The sequence below is a fragment of the Neopelma chrysocephalum genome, unplaced genomic scaffold (genome assembly GCF_003984885.1).
Source record: "Neopelma chrysocephalum unplaced genomic scaffold, ASM398488v2 Primary Assembly neopelma1_24, whole genome shotgun sequence".
Classification (NCBI taxonomy): domain Eukaryota; kingdom Metazoa; phylum Chordata; class Aves; order Passeriformes; family Pipridae; genus Neopelma; species Neopelma chrysocephalum.
In genome coordinates this window covers 39,928,356-39,951,803 of record NW_020897693.1, presented here as the reverse complement: position 1 = coordinate 39,951,803, position 23,448 = coordinate 39,928,356, and the positions used below count along the sequence as shown (strand labels likewise).

The 23,448-nt window shown below is 40.9% G+C and overlaps 1 protein-coding gene across 6 annotated transcripts in view; it reads left to right on the top strand.

The window, feature by feature from the left end:
- FOXN3 (forkhead box N3) overlaps positions 1-23,448 on the top strand; it is a 135,470-nt gene that overhangs the window by 83,525 nt on the left and 28,497 nt on the right. For 3 of the 6 annotated variants that reach the window (XM_027673267.1, XM_027673260.1, XM_027673283.1), the window contains one exon: positions 22,490-22,555. The exons of 2 other annotated variants lie outside the window; for them this stretch is intronic. In XM_027673267.1, coding sequence (XP_027529068.1) covers positions 22,490-22,555 — 66 coding nt within the window. The remainder of the gene's footprint in view (positions 1-22,489; positions 22,556-23,448) is intronic. One more of the 6 variants, XM_027673275.1, reaches the window with a different exon arrangement.

The following is a 23,448-nucleotide window of genomic DNA, read 5'->3' as shown; positions in this document are numbered from 1 at the left end:
TGGGGAGGGAATAAGCCAGTGAGCCACTAGACCAGACAGTCCTACTTCCAAAGAGAGAACAGCTATGACCACCAGCAGTTATCCTGGTTCAGGAGCTGCCTAAAGAGGTCGGAAGGAGAGACTGTGTGCTTGGCATGCACTGAAGTCGTTCTTCTTTCGTAGCCCCAAACAGTGAAAAGGCAGAAGGTAAACAGCTGAAGTTCCTCATGGTTGTTGGCATAAACATATGCACACGGACACTCTTCATGCTTGGTAAACTTATGTCCCTATTGCCCTCTTTCAAATGATCTGTGTAATACTGAAAATGAGACAACAGTAAATAAAATGCTCAGCCTGCTTTGAAACTGTCAATAAACAAATCTCCCCATTTTATGTTATGTGCACACGTTTAGTTATCAGTGTGCACTGCACACTGCAGTCCTGCTGCTTATATGGTCTTCGTGCATCTCTCCTTTTGGTATGAGCATATGAATTTTCTCTCCTAATTATAAACTTACACTGCTTAAACTAGTTTAGTAATGATGAGAGTGGTCATTATTCATTAATGTGTGAAAAGAAAGAAAGATTCAACTCACTTGATTTCTGTTGGTCACAAGTACTTTGAAAGCAGATGACTTTATTCTCACACTTAAAATTTGAATATACTGTCTTTTTTTATGCTTGAAACATGAAACTTCCTCATTAGTTGACTTACTGTGAGAACAACCCCTAATCTGGCTCTTTGACATAAAACAGAAACTGAAAATTTTATCTGACTTATTTGTGTTATATTGAACTCCATCAGATTTTCTTGGCGTCCTTTCATTTTTCAGTTTTCATGAAAGTGCTTCATTTAAAATTTAATTTTAAGATATGGTTTCTTGATGTTGGTTCAGTATTGCAAACTGTTCTATTTGTAGTGTGTCTCTGGTACATGACCCAGTACAGCAAACTGTCATACTGAGACAGGGGGAGGATGTTTGGAGATTTGAGAGGAGACACAGGCCTGTCTGTACTTTCTCATGTTTGTTTAGGCTTTTATTCTTATCAGGCATTCAATCTCCAGTGCCATTTTTGGGTTTTTTTGGTTCTTGAAGTTGAAGAAACACATCAATGTTTGTGATTCTAACACATTTTGAAGCAGAATTGGCGTATTTGTTTGCTAGTATGTTCTAGCAAAATTGTATAGGCATTGCATGATGATAATAACTGATTCTGCCTCTGGGTATCCCATTTTATTCACAGCAAGAAGGGGAATTGTGATGTGCAAATGACGGGCACTCTGTATTTGTGTTAACTGTTTCCTTTTTTAGTCTTTCAGTCTGGTCTTTCCCCAGTATTTTGTTTCTCTCAGGCATTTATGTATGGTCAGTTTAACATTTTCCTTCAATAGTTTCTGAGATTTTGCAGGTTCTTTTGAGTGCTTACTCTTGTGTTTCCCTTCAAAAGAAGCTTCTGTCCCTCTGTAGATAGTTATGCAGCTTTGCTCAAACTGCCAGGTCACAAATGCTGTACCTTCAAATGAACTGTAACTTTGTGTTTAACATGGGTCAGGTTTTAACTTTGTTTGCTTTTAAACATGGTTTCATGGTTTGCTTTCATAGTAAAGGCTCGCTGGCTGTTTCTCTGCAAGCACACGGTGTTCCTTAATATTTGCTGTTGGTGTGGATGTAGGCTACAACTAACACTGTAAGAAGAAAGGTTTTCATCAATATTTATATAAGGTGTATGGTTTATTTTTCCACACTGGATGGATGTGTTGTTAAATAATAACAGCCATAGCTCAGTATTATTTCTAGGTAAGTTTATAAAAGAGCACACATTACTTGAAGGACTAGGTATTTGGTTTTTTCTCCTGAACTGTTGCATGGAGAGTACTGTTCCGTATATAATGTACTAGACTGCAGCATGTTCTCTAGGTGGAAGGAAAGATATATATGATACTCTGGTGACATGTATATAATTAGTTCTGGGCAAACAAGGGTGAGTTTGTGATAATCTCTGTATTAAAATAGGTTTATGTTATTTTCTTAAGCAGATAGAGAATGCTTTAACCAAATTGAAGTAGTTCTAGTAGTGCATTTTTCCTTCCCTTGGGTAGAACATCCTACACTCCAAGGGCAGAAGGGGATGGGTGCAAGTTACCTTAGCATGGCACAAGAAACATTAATTACTCCTGCGTATCATTTATAGCTTTGGTTTTGTTCTGCCTCAAACTTGGCTTGATGTGGCGGGCTTTGGGGCCACCTTCTTTCTGAGGTGTCCAGCTCCTCTGTACATCTGGCTTTGCCACTGGCTGGCACCTCTGTGAGGAGGAGGAGGGACATGCATTTCCGAATTGGTTGGTGACTGGTTAAAAGGGGAGGTAAATGCTGAAAAAAACCAAGGCTGCCTCCTGCCTGGCTGACCAAAATAAGGCCAGGTGGGTATTTCAGCCAAACAGAATTCCTCCCTCGGAATGATTTAAAGCACAGTCTGAAGCTGTGTTAGGGAGAGGTTTGTGATGAGCAGATTATTTCATCCAGCATCTGCAAGAATCAGGGTCTCTTGATCTCTTCTGTGTTGTTTTGTTTTGTCTTTAAGGAAGGTGACTTTTAAGTATGACACTGCATTTCCTGTCCTGCCAGGGTGATGACTGCGGTCCTCTATGGTGGTGGACTGCAGCCGGTTGCCATGGCAATAAAAAGCCTCCCCAGCCGAGGAACTGCTCCATCACTATGTCTTCCCTGGGAATTGGCTACAGCGGCAGAGACATCTTTCCCTGCTAGGGAGCCGAGCTGGCTTTGAGTATCTCATGGGTGATTGAAATGTACTGACCCTACCTGATGTGGTTTGGGATCACAGGGAAGAGGGTGTTTATTTTTAGCCTGAAAGGGTATCCTGGCATATTGAAATACATCTCTGTTCTCGTGTGGAATACATACATTTTTGGAGTACTGTGTTTCTTCTGCCTAGCAGGGTTGCCTTGCCCTCACCTGCTCCCATGCGAGAGCATGAGTACCACATCGGACTTCCTTAGCTACATCAATCAAATCCTCTATTTAGTCGTTGTTCTCTTGCTTTGTAAATTACATTTCAGTATGCTATGAGCAAGAATAAAGACAATTCTTACATAAACCACTTTAATTGAGTTTGTAGACTTTAATATTCCATTCTGAACTTGTTTGCTGCCCTTCAACTTCAGTGACTTCAGCAGCATTTCTGATGTACCAGATGGTGAGAGAGGTTCACATCTGAGATGTCCAAGTACTGCAGTGAGAGGAGGCAGTCAGGAGTGCTCCCTTGTATGTTGCCATTTTCCTGATGTGGCCTTTCCATCAGAGGATAATCCTGATCCTCACGTGATCTAAATATCCATTGGTTAGAACGGAAAGTGGTAGCTGTTTCTGTCTACAGACAAAACGTGTCCTGAGTTTCAAAGCTGTTGTATTCCCTCACTCTCTGCACACATAGGTATTTCATATAATCAAGCTTGTAAACCATGGACTGTACTTTCGTTAACTTTTTTACCTCATTTCACCTGCTGTGGGTGCTGCCACATAAAGCAAGCAATGAAGGGAATCCTCAGTAGGGTTTGTTGGAAAAGTTTTCATAATAGCTTATTTTACAACCTGGCCTCTGTGTGGGTAAAATATAATTAAAGCAAGAGATATGTTGTTAATGATGCTAATTCAGAAAATACATTAAGTATGTATCATCAAAGTTTTTATCTCTGAAAGTTCTAATTTTGTAAAAATACTGGAAAGCAATGGAAATAGAAGCCTGGTTGCATTGTAAATAGTGCTGAAGTATTCTAGTAACTCTAATACTAATGAACAGAACATTTTTTTTCTTTTAATTTTTTTCAAATGGCATTAGTATTCCAAACAGCAAAATCCCTGGCTGGAGAATTGTAGAAATGATGATTGCTCATTAGCAAATAGAATACAGATGTTCTGTTCAGTTTGCCTGAGTGCTTCACATAAACACCTTGGGGAGTGACTGGCACAGAGTACAAAACTTGATAGCATAAGAGTGTGCTAAACACTTTGGGGCTGGCAACGGGAGCAGAAGCATACCATGTAATTTTGTAAAATTTCATGTAGTTTTTAATCATTTGTAGTGTTCGTGTAATGGGACAACCATTGTGTGGGAAGTACGGGGCGGCGATGCAGGGCGGGTGTCTCTACAGGGCTGTCATCAACACCAGAAAGTAGAGTTGAGTCAACTTTGTGGAAGTCTGTTCATTTCTTTTGATTGACTTTCTACCTTCAGCTTACAAGGGAGCAAATTTCTATCCCCCCTCAAGGTCTCTATCCATTTTATGTTTTTGTATTTCTATATTCAGTTACCCAGAATTTCTTGGGCCTCTGAGCCAGCCTCTTTTTGTTTCTTTTCTCCTGTGTCTTCAGGTAAGAAATCTGTTGATTCTCCTCTCCCTTTCTTTCATTCCTCCGTCCTCCCCTACCCAACAGTAATCACAATAACAATAATCTCAACAATTTAACATTTTTTTAAAGAATTTATTTTTAATCATATATGTGCAGTGACTGTTTTTGAGGATATATTAAGTAAGGACTGAATTAATAAGGCACCATTAGGAACTTCCTGATAGTTATGTGTTAGTGGCTGTGGGTTTTTACATCCCAGCATGATGTCGCTAAATTCACAGTTTTCTGCCAATGCCAGTAGTGCTTAGGGAGCAGCTGAAAGGGGAGATGCCCTGTCTCTGCTGAAGGAGCCAAGAGAATCAAGCCTCTCCGTGTTCCTCGCTCTTGGACTCTGCTCCTTGCAGGATTTTGTGACATTTCCCTTTCAGTGAAGATGCAGGAATTGTTTGGGTTTTGAGACCTGTTTAACAAATGATGAATCTTATTTGTGCAATTGGGTGGACTTCAGAAGGAAAAGGATTCCTAGCTGTAATATTACTCTGGCTTCTTGCCATTATGTGTGTTTGTGTTACACTTGTTTAGTTGCCAGGGCCAGGTTGGGAGGAAGCTGAATGAACTTGGAAAGTTTCAAAATGCACTTATTTTATTAAAGAATATGTTGATTCCAGTGGGCTCTTTTGGGTTGTATTGGTTGGTTGGTTTGGGGTTGGGGTTTTTATACTGTTTTGTTAGGAGTTTTTTGTTTGTGTTAGTTTTGTTTGATTTTTTTACATTGGGTAAGAAGTCTTCAAATTGCTGCCATAAAGGCATGGAGCAGTAAAATTGTGCTTCAAAGCAGTACCTGTTTCATACTGCAGCTGAACTACTGTATTCCAGACCTGATTGCCTGCTGTAGCTACTCTGCAAAATTATTATGCAATTCTTAGCAAGCAGTTATTAAAAATGGTTTTGTGGGGGCTTATTAGACTATTTAAAGTAGCTTTTTCTTTTCCACCTTAGTGGAAAAGTCTTAAAAGTATTGATGTCAGCACTGGGAATTGGTCAGCTGATACAAATGAGAAGACGGCATTGGGCACCCAGACAGCTGGTTACAGCCTTGTGGTTTGTTGCTTGTAAGTTCCCAGCCCCGTGTTAAGCAAGTATTCAAAACTAAATGGAACTTATTAACATTAGTTTGCCCTGCTGAGTTGAAAACAGTCTGTCTAAATGTAAAAAAAATAGTAGATATCAAAGTTAAACCACTTCTAGATGTGAAATCAAATTAACATGAATTGAAACAAGTTGGATCAGCATGAAGTGACTCTGTTTGTAAAGAGTACTTTGCATTTCTAAATCTTTTCACAGCCATAATTGAGAGAAGAGTAACGGGCAACTTCACTTACAAAGCTGCTGTTTGCTTCCTCCTCTTGCCCTAAAGCAGACAAAATAGGCAGTCTCCCAATCTGGAATCTATTGAATGAACTCAAATCACTTATGTGCTGTTTAGTTGTTGTGGCAGCAAGGCAAATAGATGTGAAAAGATTAGCCAAACAAAAAGGCAAAAACCTTAGCCCTGTTGTAAGGATTTGGAAACCCAGTAGTTCATCAATTGTTGGGGCTGCAAGATAAAGGCGTGTAGGTAGAAGCAAGCTGAAAGTGGAACGGCTCATCTATGAGATGTTTAGGAATACTTGTGTTAAAGATTTAAGTTTCAGGATCATCTCTTCCTTTCTGTTTCATTGCACCTTCAATAGGTATTGGAAATCACATTAACAAATAGCAAGGGTGTGAAGGAAAGCATGTTAAAGAAGAAAATTAAGGAATATGTTAGCTTAATGACACTGTCCTCTGTTGCAAAGAAGATAGATCCAAGACAGGTGTTAGTGAGGAAATAAGGTTTCTTTCAATCACATTTTAAAACATCTGAGAAATTGTAGACTTCAGGACAACTACAGCAATTATTGTCAGCCAAGACACATGTAGTAGGAGGCAGTCTTTACCTCAAAAAGCTTGCAGAGTGAATATGCCAGCCAGGCAGCCCATGCAAGGGAGAAAAATTAAACTTCGTCCATTTGGAAGGGATGAAACACATAACCTGAAACCACAGTGTCTGCTTGGAAATAGAATGTGAATTTGAAGCCATGCTACTCCCAAGGTTTTGCTGGCACAGGTTTGCTAGACCTGAGTATAGCTGAAGTAGAATTGTTCCCGTATATCTTACTATAGGGTCCATCCTTGAATAGGGCCCCAGTATTTAACAGACAGTGTCTAGATGGATTGAGCCTTCCCATCACTGCCTAGAGGTCTGATTTACTTTTCTTTGAAATTGATAAATGGAGTGGTAGAGAATTGCTGCTGTGATATGAATTATTCTCACTGTTATTAAATAATAAACATGACCACAGCGACCTACTCACTCTCTGAACTGGATTCCTTCTGTGGCTTAATCTTGGTAATGGCTTCATATTTGAACTACAAAATGTCATGGGTGAGCTGTGAGCTTCTGAAGAAAGGGGCAGCAGAAGGAAGTTGGTAGATTGATACCATATCATGTGTATCATAAAGTAAGGTAGTAAAAGCCCCAGGAAATTATATTTCTTAAGTAATGCAATCAGAATTGCACTTAGACAGAGAAGATTGCTTTGTATTTACTAGCTGTGTTTACTGCTTTTTCTAATGTGCCTAAGGAAACTTCAAGAAGTGGAAAATGGAGTTCTAGACCTGAATCTGTATCGTTACTTTTGGGAATAACACAGCAAAATGAGTGAGCTTGATTTGCTACACAGCAGATGCCAGGATTATATGATGTGGAAGGAATTTTTTACTTTTAAACCCTTTCAGTGTGATGACATGCAGGGGAGAGAGGAAGGAGGGGCTGACATAAGTGCCCTCATGTTTTTTTAACCTCTTCAGTGCTCTGAATCCAGAAATACCAGTTGATTCATGTAAGCACAGCCTGTCTGTGTAGGTGGATGCTACCAAAACAGTAATTAAATGTAGTGTATGTTTCTGGACTAGAGCTAAAAGGGAACAGAAAATAATACTACTTATTCTGTGGTTTGTACTGTGCTGCTATAAACAGAAAATGCAGCAAACAGAGAGAACTGAGTTCACATGAAAATTGATGAAGAGTACAGCGTGTCTTTTTTGGTATTTATGCATTATTTAAAATGAGTTTAGCAGACTATAAAGCTTTTGATTATAGTCAGCTTATAAGTGTGCTCTGCTACATTGTGCAACATCTCAAAATAAAATGGACCGGCAGTTGTTTACACAAGCTAAAGACTTTCAAGACCAGCTCATGGGAGGAGCAGGTGGTATTTGGGCATTGTGTTGTGGTCCTGCAGTCCACGCAGTGCCATGTTGGGCTGATTCATGAAGCTCCCTTTGCAGAGGCATCATAGTGAGGTCCTTCACTGAGAGGAGAAGAAACATTTGAATGAACTTTCTTGTCTTTTGTGCTGTCTTTAGTAAATGCCATTGACTGCTGCTATATTTAAAGAAAGTGACAAGAGTATATCAGAACCTTTATTAAAATAAATTGGTGTCCTTTGCAAGCGATGATCCTTCCTTTCAGGAGAGCTGTCTGTGTTGGCTATGGTAAGGGTAAGAAGCCATGCAGGTAAGGTTCAGCCCCAGGTGTTTGGAGTGAGATCACACAGTGGTGCCTGCTGAGCTGGCAGCCCAGGTGTGCTCCTGTGGCACGAAGGGCCAGCACACTGCCTTGGCGCCACGTTTCACTCCCATATCTGCTTCGTTGTGCAACTGAAAACTCCTGGAAACTGAGGAGCGCTCCCGCTGCCCTGCAGGCAGGGTGCTTCCCCCCACCACCTCCCCTTCCCACACAGTGTGTTGGGGTGCTTGCATGTGTTAGTTGGACAGGGAGGAATGTTTTCTTCATTAATTTAAGGAGGGTGAAAATACTTCTTTGCCAAAGGGAGAGAAAGGGGAGGAGGGGAGTGGGCTGCTCTATAGCAGGGACAGTGTGAAACCTCAGCTGCCAAGGTCTTGTGGTGTTTCCCTTTTAAGCACTAATAAAGCTCAGGGTGACTTAATATTCAAAACCTGTTGAACCTGTTGGCAAGAACAGAGCCCTAGATCCTCATTGCAGAGGGTTTGTTTGTTGCTACCAACTGCATTTCAATTGCCTAGTGATAGTGTTTGTTTTCTTGGAATTTGCTTTCTGATGCAATGTTCCAGCAGTCCTGACTGCAATCGTGCAGAGGTGGAGTTACTGTGGGCCAAAGTACGGCAGGGCTGCGGGCACCCCACAAGTCCAGTCCTGCTGCTGGGAGGGTGACAGCAGGCGAGGAGTGTAGTGGCTTCAAAGGGGCCGAATGTGGGAAATGGAGGAAAACTGCAGTCTCTTCCTACTTCCACTGTCAGGCACGGTCAGCGTTAAACCTGTTGCTTTTATAGGAACAGGCTGACCTACTTATTAAGGCATTGTATTTCAGTGTTGAGCTATGGCTGTCTGCCCCAGAGGGGTTGTGTTTCCAGCCCTGCTAAAACTCAGGCCCCAGCCGTGTCCCAGCCTTCTGGGGAGTCTTGGGCAGGGCATGTGGGTACGTCTGTCTGGTGTGAGGAGCTCTGGTACCACAGCAATGGGCACCGTACACTTATCCCTGTGGAAAAAGGGGAAAAAGCCTGCTGAAAGAACTGATACATGCCCAAGAGGAACAGGAAAATAGAAAGAAAATTGGAGAGGAGTGATGTTTAAATGGTATGAAAGGTTTTGACCAGAAACGTGGTTTTGATTGCATTCTGTAGGGGAGAAGGGCAACCCACTAATGGCTCTGGGTACACTTTGGGTATCTGAAAGGAACACTGTTTTGCCAGCTTGTGAAATGCAGAGGTGGTTGTAGTCAGCTGCCTTTCCCTAGCCGCATTCCTGAGGCACAGGAAAGGGTTGGTTTGAGAAGAACACATGCAAATGAGCAATTTAGGAGAGGACCAAACATCTGTGTGGGGATCAGGGAGGAGTGTCCTCTGGATTTGGTCAGCTGGTGGCTCAGTATTGATGTCAGATTTGTGCATCTTGTGTCCATGGAAACGATGGCATCAGCCATTATGGGAGGCAATCCTGCAGCTCTTCCAAACCAGGGCTTTGGACTATTATAGCAAATCGAGATATCTGTGAGCAGGTGTCAAATGTGGGATGGTGGGTAAGATGGGAGAGCACTAGGAAATGTCCTTTCTGTGACAGACCATTGCTTCTGCCTCTGCTCTGGAGGCCTTTCAGTTTTTCAGAGCTGTTGGATGTCATTCTGTTACACCAGTGAGAAGTATCTGCTCCATCAATCTATGACGGTGAACTTAGACTCTCTGCTGCTGTGACTGAAATATATGCACCTACGTGACTTTATGGTAAAAATGGATTTGCCACCCTGACATGACACCCCATCTGATTTAAAAGAAAATTTTCTGCTCTGTTTTATAGAGACTTTTACAAATATATCTATTCAGTTTCCATCCTGGAAAGCCAACATAATTGTCAAAGTTTTCCAGGAGATTTCCTGCGGTTTTGCCCCCTGAAAAGTTGTGACGTCCTTTGGTAATTGCTGTGTAGCCTTGGCTTTATGAACCATGGAAGGAGGAGTTCAGGTAGACAGGCTCAGACGGAATGTTATCACAGGTTTTGCAGAATTCACTTTTTTACATTTTGCACTTTTTCTTTGGTACCTTGTACTCGCATGTCTCTTTTTCTTTGATATACACATATACCCTTGCCAAACTACTTACTATAAAAGTTTTGAAAGAAAAGAGAGAGTTTCTGTGTTTAAATTCTTGAGAGGCAGTCTGCTATCATAATGATAGAGCTATAGGATTATTAATCCAGAGATACAAAATGACAGACATCATAGGTAATGCTCATCAGCATCCTTTCTAACAGTCTCAAAGCAGTCCTATCAGTAAAAAGCCTAAGCAAGCTGTGCTGCATTATCATGATTGAGGTCCAGATCAGATTTGATGTTGCTGGCTGACATGAGTAGCAAACGAAGTTTTCCCACTTCTAAAACTAAATTTATCAATAAGCTCTTTGTTACACTGCAAATACATCCTCACATTTCTGTTACAATACCCAGTAGTGACATGAAAACCAACCTCAAACATATTTCCATATATTTTGCCTTGAAACTAAAAGGAAGGAAGCTGCTTACATTCATCTCTGATAAACGAAGATGTTCCTCAGTGCATACCCAGCACTAAATGTTTAGGGGTTAATGAATTCCAGCCCCTTTCCAGCCAGTATCAGGTCTAGCAACATTGATTTTTAATCAGGCATAATTACTGCTGTTAGTCTCCTGAAACAAGTGAGACAACTCCTCCCCAGCCATTTTAAGGCTTTACATTGTTTGCCATAACTGTATTATAGTTGTACAACGTAGCACTTATTTTCTACTCTAAGGAGTCCTGTAACTATCAGGTCTCTAACTTTGCTGGAATGTCATTGACAATTTTGCATAAAATAGAAACATTTTTGTTGATGTATTCTTTAAGGAAGAATATTACTGGCTTTTATAAAAAAAGCCTTACAATTCTATAGTACATGCTTATTAGCATGTGTGTTGTACTGGATGAAATGTTGCACCAGATTTATGAATAATTGTTTCTAAATGGGGGCGTCAGGTATTTTTTAGGGGAGGGGAAAGGATCCCTTATAAGGTTTTCAGTTCTGTTCCTGACTGTGTGTGCAAGGCAGCTGTTTGCCTATAAATGATGGCATTAAAATGAAAAATAAATACAAGCTTTTCTTCTTTTCACATTTGCTTTTCTGGAGGTTCACCACCATTATCCTTTGAGATTTCCCTACCTCCTGCTGGAGACAGGAATGAGAGAAGCAGAGAGATGCGAAGTGCAACAGTCACACTGGGGAGCTTAGAAACTCTTCTCCTTCTGGCTGTGCAGAGTGGTGAGATGCACCGTGAGGGCCTCTGTACGGAGGGGGCAGCAGGGTAGTGGGTCTGTTCGGTGCTGCCATGAGAGGGCAGGTGCTCATTGAAGATGAGTGCACAGAGATGGGGAGGGGGGCAAGGCAAATGTGTTCTCTCTGGTTTGTTTTGGTGTAATCGATTTGATTACGCAACATCACTAAGATTCATTTCCCCAGATAGCCTGTGCCTTACTCTCACAGACACTCAGATCTGATGATGATCATGTTAGTAAACTGAATTTGCACTGGCAGAGTTCGTATGAACTATATGCTGTGTGGACATGAAGCAGAACTCTCTGAAAGGCCAGAGAGGTGCCTGTGTGCTGCACTGATAAGGACTGCAAAAACTGCTATTTAAAATCAATAAACCAGCTCTTGCTAGAGTTTGTTGAAATTTTGGAGTACAAAAAGCAGTGTGAGGCTTTTTCTCTGTTTGGTTGTAAACACAAAGTTGATAAGATGACTAAATACTTATTAAAAGCAAGCTCACTCTTTCTTCAGGGCAGCTTTTGCCATGCCATCCACTTGGTGGGAGCAATGTCTGTTCCTCCCAAGCAGAGACACAGCCACCTGGCATCAGGAGCTGCATTTGGGGGGCTGCAGGGAGATGAGATCTAGCACCATGTAAAAGATGGTTTCCTCTCTGGCCTTCCTGTATGCCCATGAGAATTGTGCAGAATGTTCTTATGATTCTTGTTAATGAAAGCGCTAGTTTTTTACAAAACTGTCCTGAGCTATAGTTAAGCCACCCAGCTGTTCCAGTCCGGGGCTGAGCCCTGCTGGATGCTGGTACTCTGATCCTCTTCCACAGATGCTACTCATTCTCTGGCTTGTATACACATACAAGTGTTTTCCTGGATTACAGAGACAGCTCTCACTACTTCCTGGATAAAGTTTTATTTCTTCTCACTTTCTTTTTAATGTCCAACAACTTATTTTAGGCCTGTGCACATGGTCGGTTGAGTCCCTGTTCAGTGCACAAAGAGAAGGGGATGAGAGCCCCTTAGCTTGCCCACTCTGTTTTGTGAAGTACATACACTTTACACATTTCAGGTGAGGAGCTGAAAGAGTCTGCAAAGGAATTCTGGTCGCGTTCTGCCCATTCCTTACTCCTTTGCTAACCTAACCTGTCAGCTAGTGGCCATTCAGAGTCCAAAGAGCTTGAATAGGATCATTCATAGCAAATTGGAGGTTGGCACAAGTGGAATCCTGTATCTCCCCTTCTTCATTTTAATTAAAATATAACAAATAATAATAAGTAAAAAGTTACTTCAACCGTTTTGGCCAGAAAGGAGCCATATGATAACCGTTTGGCAAGTTAGAAGCATCCAAGGGGCCTGTAAATGTGACTTGGCAGCAAAGTCTCACCTTAGTGCTTGCTCTTTAGACACTCAAGTGAATTACTCTTTTGCCACATTTCAGATCATGACATTTCATATTTCCTCTGCTTTTGAAATGTTCAAGTAAAAATTCCAGCAATGACAATATTGAACTTACACATTTGCTACTATATAGCATAGATGGTACTAAATTAATGTTTGTGAAGTGTTTACTGGAAGATCTGAGATGCATATGCAACTGAATTCAAGAAAAAAGTAAGTGAAAAACAAGTTTGGTAGGTTTTTTCAGGTTTGGAACATATCTTCTACAAAATCTCTTCTATGAAGAATGTAAGTGAGAAACAAAACACACCTGATAATTAGGATGCAGTGTTTAGTCTCAACAAATGGCGTTGCAGTTGTTTTGAATAAATCCTGTTCTTATGTATGCTTTTTAAACTAAGTTAAAGCCCCACCCTAAGGCTGACTAATTTCACTCTTAAAGTCTCTTCAGTGTTCAGGGAGCCTACCTTCACTGTGTTGCTTTCAGCAGAAGCTTTCACTAAAAAAGGCCAGTGTGGTCTCAGAATATTGACTTGTAATTTGAAAGTAATCTTCTACTCCATGGGTTATCTTGTAGACATCTGCAGTGGGAATGTCAAGATCTTCAAAGCCTGTCTAAGCCTAGGCTTGCTGTCATGGCTGTATGGCATGGAGTTGACCTCTACCAGACTGCATGCCTGCCTGGCTGTGTACCTGCTAGTTGCTCATGCTTATACTGGCTTTTTTAACATACTTCTGGTGACAATTCTAGCTGTCCTGCCTACATCCACACCTTGAAACCCAGGATTGCCCAGTGTACACCAGTGGGAACTGTTGGGCTTGCTGCTAATTCTTGCAACCTTTCCTAGGTTCACGAAGAAGCCCCTGTGCACAGACCTCCCTAAGCTGTGGGCCAGCATCCTTTCCCTCTGATTCTCCCAGTCCCCCATGTACAAGGCGCTGCCTGCTGGCACCTCTCTGCACCTTCCTGCCTGGACCTGCTCTGCTGTTCTGCAGAGAAAGCAGAAGAGGGAATGTGAGAGTTTGAACTGGAGTTTATGAGCAGGCATGGAAGTGCAGTCAGAGGGGTGAGAGGACTTGCAAGCCGGGTCTCATGTAGATTGCCCACTGACTTTTCTTCATAAGTGCCATGACTCCAGTGCTACTGGAATATGTTCTGGCCAACTCTTCTTTGTTGCACCTGGAGTCTTACTTACATGCTCAAGGCTGTTGCCATAGGGCTCAGGCCAGCTACGGGTGACAGCTGTGGGCTCACATCACTGCTCCGCTCTGAGCTGGTATGAGGCTCCAGCTCTGCAATTGTCTCCTCCAAGTGCAGACACCACTGATCTGCAGGCATCCTGCCCAAGTTTAGCAGCTCAGGGCACAGAACGTGCTGGAAGCTGATAGACATAGTCCTGTGTGTCCATAACACAGCCCCTAAGCTTATTGCAAGTCACCTTTGACATGAAGTGGCATGAGTCTGGTCCTGGAGTGTCAAACATCATCCTGGTGCTTCTGCACATTTATGTAGATAAGCCATTTTGCAAATAGGCCTTCACTGGCATAGTTTCTTCATGACTGTGTTTTTGTGCTCTTTCCCACTCTGTCATAGAGTTTTGCAGAGAGCTTACCTGCCCTAGAGAAGCAGTTTCGAAGGAAGCTTCTGGAGAGCCCCTCCCCCAGGACACATTGTGGGCAGCAACACTCTGTAAATACTTCTGAAAACTGACATTCAAACTTTTTGCTTTGTTTCAGCTCCAGTTAGAAGAGTTTTACCAAAATACCACTGCCCTGCTCTTATAAGTGTTCCGATTACCAGTCGTGTCTTCAGCCAGTGTTGCTTTACTGAAATTGTCTTTGAAGTTAATAGTTCTTCTACCTTGCTTTTCACCCCTGCATCCCATGGATACCTCATCATGATAGTTTTACTTCTTCTCTGCCTCTGTTTAGCTTAACTTTGCAAGCCAAGCTCTCTACTTTCTGTCCAGCTTGGGTTTTTAAGCTTTTGTGTTCTTATTTTCAGAGTGCATCTTTCCTGCTTTTCTCCAGATAAAAGTTTTAGTTAGGTCTTGGTGCAGTGACTTGCAGAAACTGCAGCCTCCCCCAGGCTGAGATCTAGAGTTCCTCAGCCCAGTCTGTTTCCCAGAGGTTCCACAGGAACCATTTAGTTCATCAGAACTTACTCTTTGGAAATAATAGATCTTAAACGAAATTAGGCTTGCTGTTATCTTTCCCACTTAATCTAAACTGCATCACTTCATGGTCCTCTGTTCCAAAGTCATCCTCGTTATTTAAGATAAAGAGCAGAATAGAATCTATTCTTGTTCATTCAGCAACATGGATAAAGAAACTTTTCAGCTGTCACATCCAGGAATAACTGGTCTTACTGTGGTTAATAGCATTTGTTCTCCAATCTGTACTGCGAAGTTAGGTCTCCCTTGTTGATACAATTCCCATTTCAATAATGATGTAGAGCTCTATCCAGATCCATATCTGCTGTAAGAAGTCAAGAGCAGACCCAGTGTCTCTCTCTTAGTAGCATTGTTTGACCATCTGTCCACAGCATTTCCAAACATTCATTTTATGCTGTTTCCTAAGTCTGCTGCTTCATTATTGCATGACAGTATCCTACCATATAAAACCCATATTTCTTTTCTTTGAAAAACACAGACCTTTTGACACTTGTTTCAATAATAATTGGTGTTCCACCCTGTTTGTGAATTTTCCTGTAATAACACTAATGCCTTGAGTTCCCCTTCCATTATGTCAGTCTGCTTGTGTTAATAGCACACAGCTATTTTAGCTGCTGGATTTTTTGTTCACCTTTTCTGCTCTTATTTTGGTTTTAGACTGCATTTGGCTCCATAGTTATACTATATACAGTGCACTGGCAGTGTCACATGCCTGACCCTTTTCTCATCATTAGTAGCATTTTCTTTTTCTTCAAATCCCCAAAATACCCTTCTCACTGTTATTTTAATGTTTATCTGACATTTTCCCCCCTTGCTTTCTGGATCCTGAAACCAGTGAGGAATTTATGTTCACCTCCCCAGGCCTTTCCTTGCTGTGTTCATGATGTGGATTGTGCCATGGTGGTTCTAGCAGTTGGAATATTTGGGTGAAACCCTCCTGAAGACTCATCTTGCAGTGAAAGTACCCAGAAGCCACCATTTTATGCAGAACTAGCAGCTGAGAGAGGCAGGAGGACTGTAAACATTTCCTCAAGGGTCATTCGGGCTGTGTGAAATGTGTCAGTTCTTTTCCTGCTGGCATGTTCTGCACTTGCTGGACTGAAAGACATACTCAGTTTTCAAGGTCTGGGGTACATGAGTGTATTTTGAAATGGCAATGAGAAGGAAATGAGTGCTTACAACAAACACTGGTATGGGACAGTAAGGTGTGGTTTATTTGGTCTCAAGTGGTCAGAATTTTGTAGAGGACTTCCTCCTGCCAGCCATCCTCCCATTTTGCTGGAAGGAAAACCTATTGTTAGCAGCAGGGACATTATGAAAGCTTGAGCAATGATGACCTCAATGTCCCAGAGGTAGCACACATCTGCATAACTGGGTACAAAAAACGTGTTTGTGTGTATGTGTATTCTTCAGTCAAAAAAAATATGTGTGCAACCTGTAAGGCTGCAAGGAGTTACAGCCCTCATAATCCCATCTTCCACTGTAGAAGCGGAGGCTGCAGCAATCAGTTAAGAAGATGGTTGAAATTCCTGATCACAGATTAGGTAAGTACATGATGGAACAGCGAATTGTTTCTTCTGTGCTAGCTCATTGGCTAGTGTTTTCTCTCAGTGATGTTTTCTGTTCAGTACTACAAGCTCCACAGGCTGAATGGAGTCAAAAAAGACTGTTGCCTTTGTAATGGGTAAATTTTATTTTCGCATCCTTCTGCACTGAAAATTAAGTTTGCCAGTAATATGCATCAAAATGGAAAAATACTTTTAAAATAAAGGAACAAAACCACGGCAGACATCTCCACCCTGTTTTTAAGAAGAATATGTATTATAATATGTCATCTTTATGTGCAAGATGTATATCTCATCTCTCTTTAGTCAGCTGTCTCTTAAAATATTTTTATCTTGCACTGGTGAAAAACATATCAGTGTTGTGAGTCTGTCTTCTAACAATTACATGATCTTAATCTTTATTCCTGAGATGTAAAGTTAAGATGCTTCGGTTTTCTACAGCTTTCTGAATGATAGATGAACATCTTTGAGTTTGTGCATGTGCAAGACCATCTGTAACTCTTTCTACTACCATTCTTTTTATTAAAGCTAGTATTTTTAACAAGAATATGTTGTAACTATTTGTTTCAGTTTTTCAGCTGATAAAATGGTATTGTTAGAGAATGGAAATCATATGTGTAGCTTCATAACAATACAAATGTAACAAAATAGAGGAGCAGGAAGAAGGTTTCTATTGCAAATGTTCTGTATTTTTTAAAATTAGACCTCTCAGGATAATTTGTGCCATAGCTTACTTGGCAGTGCCAGAAATGAACTTAAATAGGAAAAATTATTAGTTCATTTAGACCCATACCTTTCTTCTTCTGTGTCTCATACTAGATCCTTTCTAAGGAGTGGGAGAACCACTGTGACTGCCAAACCAGTTTTGTATTGTTAGTGGAATTGCTTCCTCCTGGCCTCTATTATATAGCTTCCAAAATTCTCATTCTTGGTCTTTCATGCACTGTTGTTGAGATATGAATATAATTTCTTGTTTCTTCCCAAAATCTTGGTTCTGAATCCTACTGGTTTACCTTACACTTCAACAAGTATTCTGTTTATTTTAAGAGATTTTCTCAATCTTATTTGAGTGTTTCAGAGTGGACTCAATGGCATCCTACACCAAGGCGTTTGACAGAGTTACAGTACTTACAATTCTCTTCAGGTATTTCTTTCTATATTGCACATTGCAATTTTATTTTAACAGTTATGTTCTTATTCTGTCATTAGGGAAAATAAATTAAAAAGGGAAAAGAAAAGAGAAAAAAACAAATGGGAAAAAAGCCTCCACTCTGTTCATTATTCTCTGTATCTTTGACCTAACCTGACTCATACCAAGGTTAACTATCATGATGTGGGAAGAGAAAGGACACGTCTGTTAACAGACAAGTTAAATAGGGGCAAGCTGCTATTTGCTCTGTTGCAGTTTAATAAGCCTAAAGGTAAAGGTGGAAGACAGAGTGTTGCTTTTGCAACATTTTCTAGCTGCCGAAAATTTAAAATATTGAAGAATCAAATCACCATAAAATATGTAGGAGTGGTCTGTGCTAGAAAGTGAGGCGGGGGTAAAAAGACTGATCTTGTAGACAAGGAATAAACTGAACTTCTGCCTTCTGAGTACAGTGGCAGTGAGTTTTAGGCATTCCATCTAGAGTAGAGCATTTAAATGGAAAAAAGCAGTGGAGGATGCTGAGACAGAAGTAGAATGGACCAAAAACTAGCACACTGAATAGTGAAGTTCTTTACAAAAATAGTTCTATTTTAGATGTAGTAACTTAAAATAAGATCTTATAAATTCCTTCCTGATGAGATAACATAACCATGGCTGTAGTGTACAGATGGTGCAGTTTATTTACTAACTACATTTTTTACGTCAGTTGGCAGTAACATTTTAGTAATACCTAAATATGCATCTTAAGTGCCTCTCTCTAGGCATCTCTACTGGAAAATTCAGGCCATGGTTGCTTTGAACTGCTTCAGCTGCTGTTTTCTTTAAAAACTTATAGTATGGCTGTAAAGATAAATACCCTTTAGCAAAATCAAGAGGGGACTGTGTTATCCTAATTTTTATTTAGTTGGAAGGGGATGGATTTGAAGCAATTGATGAAACCAGATCAAAGTTTGAACTAATATCAAAATACTATGAATTATTATAAACCACTTTCTCTCTCTATGAAATGAACTCAGATCAGAGATCACAACATAATAAAACAACAGCTGTAACATCCAGCTTTCTCAGGTATCTGTTTGGTTTTAATTATTTTTTGACAAGTCCAGAATAAACAGTCTGCTACCTTAGCATTATCCTCTGCATTACTTGTATGAAATCATATGCCAGAATATTTCATGCCTACCATTTTGCCACTTCACATGTCTGTGCAAGGCAGATTCCGATCCTATACAGTTAACATGCAAAGTGAGTTTCATTCAAAGCATATCTTGACAATATGCAGATATAATTCCACAGAGTGATAAATTGTAGGTTAATTCCTCAGTGAAAGAACTAGGTGCTGTTTAGAGATTTGGTGTTCATTTCTGAACACTCTGCTGACAAGGGGCATGAATCTAAAATGCAGCAAACAGCCCTGCCTTGAGGTTTCTGCCATTGTTGGTATCGACTTCGTGAAAAGAAGTTTTGTCTTTGAAAGCAGTGCTGGCAAAAACACCAGTAGGCTCACACTACAACAGGAGGTACTGCAGCTGTGATGGAATTCCTGCTCCTTGGTGACTTTCATGCCCTATGAGTTTGTGTAAGTGCTTAAGGTCCAGATCCTTTCTGGTACCTTGTGAAGGTCCCTTGGTGTATGAGGAACCAAGCACTGAAACTTCAGAATGTAGCATGAGGTACCAAGTTCAACAAGACAGCAGTTGTTTGTTAGGAAAAACTATGGCTGCTGGAAATTCTTGTCATTATTTTTTTGTCCCTCTCCCATGTTGCCTACTGGAGGCCTTGACATACTCTTACTTCTTTGTACAATACCCACAATTCTTCCTTTTCTTTGTTGTTTCTTACTTCCCTCTTTCACAGGGAAGGCCAAGCATCTTCTACTTTCCACTGGCAAAAAATTAACTGTTTGTGTATGCAGTCAGTTCACCACTTACTTGAATTAGCAAAAAAAGAAACCAGAATGCATTCATTTAAATACTTAATTTTCTATATTCCAAAGCATTGTATGGAGTTATTTTTAACCTGGTTTCCTAGGGAAAGATGTTCCTGCAATCATTTTTCACTAACCACCCACTGTTAATAACTTCAGGAGCTTTTGTGTTGATCACAGACTTCAGGTGGGACGGAGATCTCAGTTCTGAAATCCACAGCTTCACAAATGCAGACAGGCAGGTAGAAGGGAGAGGATCCGGTTACCAGGCTGGTGGGGCTGTCACACAAGGTCAGCCCTTACTGCTTGAAGTAAGAGAATCCGCATGGAGGAGACTTCACAAAGATGGCCACTGTGGAGAAAGGGCCATCGGCGTGGGGCACTGGTGGGTACCAGGAGCCAAAGCAGGAAGGGCCAGTCCCAGCAAAGGTGCCCTTCCTTCACCTGCCTTCGGTGCTGCTCCTCATGATTGCTTTGTGGCTGTTCTTGACATGCTGCTCAGGAGAACGCCTCCAAACCGTGAACGTAAATGCTGCACAAGAATGTACTGGCTTTTCAGTTTGCCCTTGGACATTTCTTCTGTACCTCTTTTTGTAGTCTCAGACTGCTGGCCCTTGGCCCTTGTGTCCTTTGTGCACTAGTCTCTTTTTCTTGTTTCCTTCCAGTAGGACAACTCAAAGTATGTTGTCCTGGATCCTACTGACAGCATCCTTTGTGCTTGTCCGCAGGCCCTCTTACCTCTGCCAAGGCATTATGAAATAGCTGTCTGATTTCTTCAGGAATATACCAATAGAAAGAGAGCTAGGCATGATAGCAGGTGTGGATGAGCTTGAAACATGGCTATACTTTAGGAAACAGCCACTATGGATGCAGACCTGTGTTGAGAACAGCTCATGGTAGTGTCCTGACATCATTACAGAAACAGGGTGGTTCCGTTAGTGGTCCACAGGCTAAGAATGCACCTTTCAAGATAAACTCATGGCATCAATTTTATCTCAAATCACGGAGTTTGTTACACAAACAAAACCCAAAGTCACCAGTGTTTTTTCTGGTAATGTCCTTTTATTCTTTCAACAGCAAGATTAACATTATACTGCAACGTTACCCAGGGGAGGGGCCATATTTGAAGTAAAACAATAAAACAAAATTTAGGAACAGCCAATAAGCAAATGCTAAAGTTGGCTATATGAATCATGATACAGTAAATTCAACTTCTAACAGTCTTCTGATTTTATGGTGTGAAAGAGATGGAAGAATTCTGGTTTGGTTTGTCTTTATTTCTCCAGTTTCTTTGCTTCTTTTGTCTTGCTTTGTAACATTGGATAGATTATCCCTCTTCAGTTTGATACCACACACTCACTGTGTGGTACATGGACCCATTCCTGCAACCTGGCACGTGTTTGGGAGTGAAACTGTTTGGAAATGGCACTTTCAGCATAGATAATTGCAGCAGGAATGCTGCTTTTGAGGTATCTTCAGACTTGAAGATGAACATGAGTTGGTAAAGCTGCTTTTCTCAGTAGTCTGCTGGTGACTATTGGAAAAGAGTATGATGACCTGTCCAGGAGGCACAGGCATTTGCTTTCCATTATGTGGGCACCTTTTATACTAAGTCTGCTGCTGCTTCAACTTCACTTTTACACCTGCTACACTGGTTCTCTGTTTACTGTTTCAGCAATTAAATAATATAGTAGCCTTTAGAAGTGTGTTTGTAGCGATTCACAGAAAAGTAGTACATTCTTAAACTAATTAAAAAATCCCTTTTTTTAATTCACCAGTCAAGTGAATTTCTGTTTGGCTTAAGCAGATTTTGAAATCCTCTCTACGTCATCTGTCTTGTTAATAAATTACAGGGCTTTATACCACATCACTTCACTGGGAATAGATTTGAAGTATATAAAGATCAAAAACACACATATTTTTAACAATTTTCTGACATAATAGCCAAAATAAAGTGCCATGAAGCTGTTAGCAGTAAATTAAATTTTTGGGTATGTAATTTGGTATAAATACTGACAAGCTAAAAAAAAAAACCAACCCCAAACAACAAATGCATACTCATTAGTCATTCAGTTTAGCTGTACAGAGGCAGCAGTCGGCCAGGGTGTGCGTTTTTATGTCTGCTTCAATTGCACACTTCATTTATTTGGACATGGCATAGGCGGCTTTCTCTGTCACACGGCATCACTGCACGATTAGCAAGTTGCGCCCCAGGGCAGCTGGGACGCTTTGCTGGGGCAGATGTTCTTTTCAGCTTATTCAGTGGCCGTTGTGGGGTTGTTTACTGTTGTCATAGCTACCTGCATTTCCATAGCAGCCGAGCTGTTGTGTGCGAAGCAAGTGAATATAGTTATAAAAGGATCATATTTTGTTCTGTCTCTATAACTTACCATCTGCCAGCTGACTGTTCATGATGGATGCAGAAACCAATTTAAGAATAACAGCAGCCAGCTGATGATTTTTGCTTATATTAAAGTGACAATGGATGAGCATGCAAATGCTTCAATGAAATGCTAGTTTCTTTTTTTTTCCTTAATTGTAGCAGTTTGTCTTCCAACACCTTCTCAAACTTCACTGAAATCTTTCTTGACAAATCAAAATGACTGAGTGTCATCTTCTGTACTTGCTCAGGTGTAGGTATTCCTTACACTTTCCCACTCTACTGTTGGCTCATCCTCTCTGTTGCTTCCAAATTGTGATGTTGCACCTGCTTTCACAGATCCTTTGTAATGAAATTTAATACTCTCCGCAGAATTAAACAGTGAATTGATGAGGCTGACAACAAAGGTTTCATGCACGTACGAGCACGAGTATGGTTTGGTGACACAGGTCGCTGTGCTCTACTTCATAGTAGCAGTGGGATCACATGCAAGTTTGTGGGTAAATTCAGTGTGCGATCAACAAGCCCTCTGAATAATAAACTCTCATACCTTTTCACTGCAGAGATTTGGTTGAACCTATAGTTTAGCAACGGGGGCAAGAAGATTAGCCCAGTTGTAAATAATGTATTTATTGGTTGATTTTTCCAGATCCTGACATTGATGCTGCCACTGCCATGATGCTTTTGAATACTCCCCCTGAGATACAAGCAGGTTGTGAGTAGATATTTCTATAGCATATAGCAACATAGACATGTAAAGTTAATATTCTCTTTTGTAAGTATACAGCTTTCCAGATAAAAAGGATTTAATAAAGAAATATAGCATCCCTTATAGAACCTTACACTTCTTTGACCCTTACACGAGTATAATTTTGTGGTTCATATTACATTCTTTGTTACATGAATAATATTAATCCACGATCTCTAATGTAAAAGAGGGGTTTTTGTTATTCATGACATACACTTAAATGAGTAACATACTATTATCCATACTGATAGAAAGACCTGGGGCAACAGCCAGGAGAAAGGCAGGGAGAGAGAGCAATAGAGTGAAGGGTACATGGCATATGGTTTTGTTTTCATTTTGTTTTGATTTGACTCCCATCGTGTGAGTTACCACAGCCATCTGGATACTTTCCATTCACTTGGGCACTGTTTCAGCTCCTTCCTTGCACACATCCTGCCGTTTTGCTTTTTTTCTGCTCTGACTGATGCAAGGCAGTAGCAGCTACAGGGAGCAAAGAGAGGTCTCATTTCCTGCCAATACTGTCCTCCCTCTTCTATGACCAGACCTAAGGGTTTGATGCTGCATATTAACAGAGCACTGAAGGGGCCTTGGCCCCTGCTGTACTGAGCTGTGCAAATACTGCAGGAATCGTCCTGCCCCACAGAGTTTGCAGTGAAGGTATTAAAGGAATCCATAGTGGAATACAGCGCACAGAAACAGGCAATACAAGAAAACAAACACATCGCTGGTCAGCAAGCACGGTGGTAATGCCAAGTGACAGGCAGCTGTAAAAAATAAAGGCAGAAGTTAAAATAGAAGCTATTATCAAGCCTGTCTAGCATCACTGCTATTGTTCTAGCCTGGGCAACCAAATCCAAATT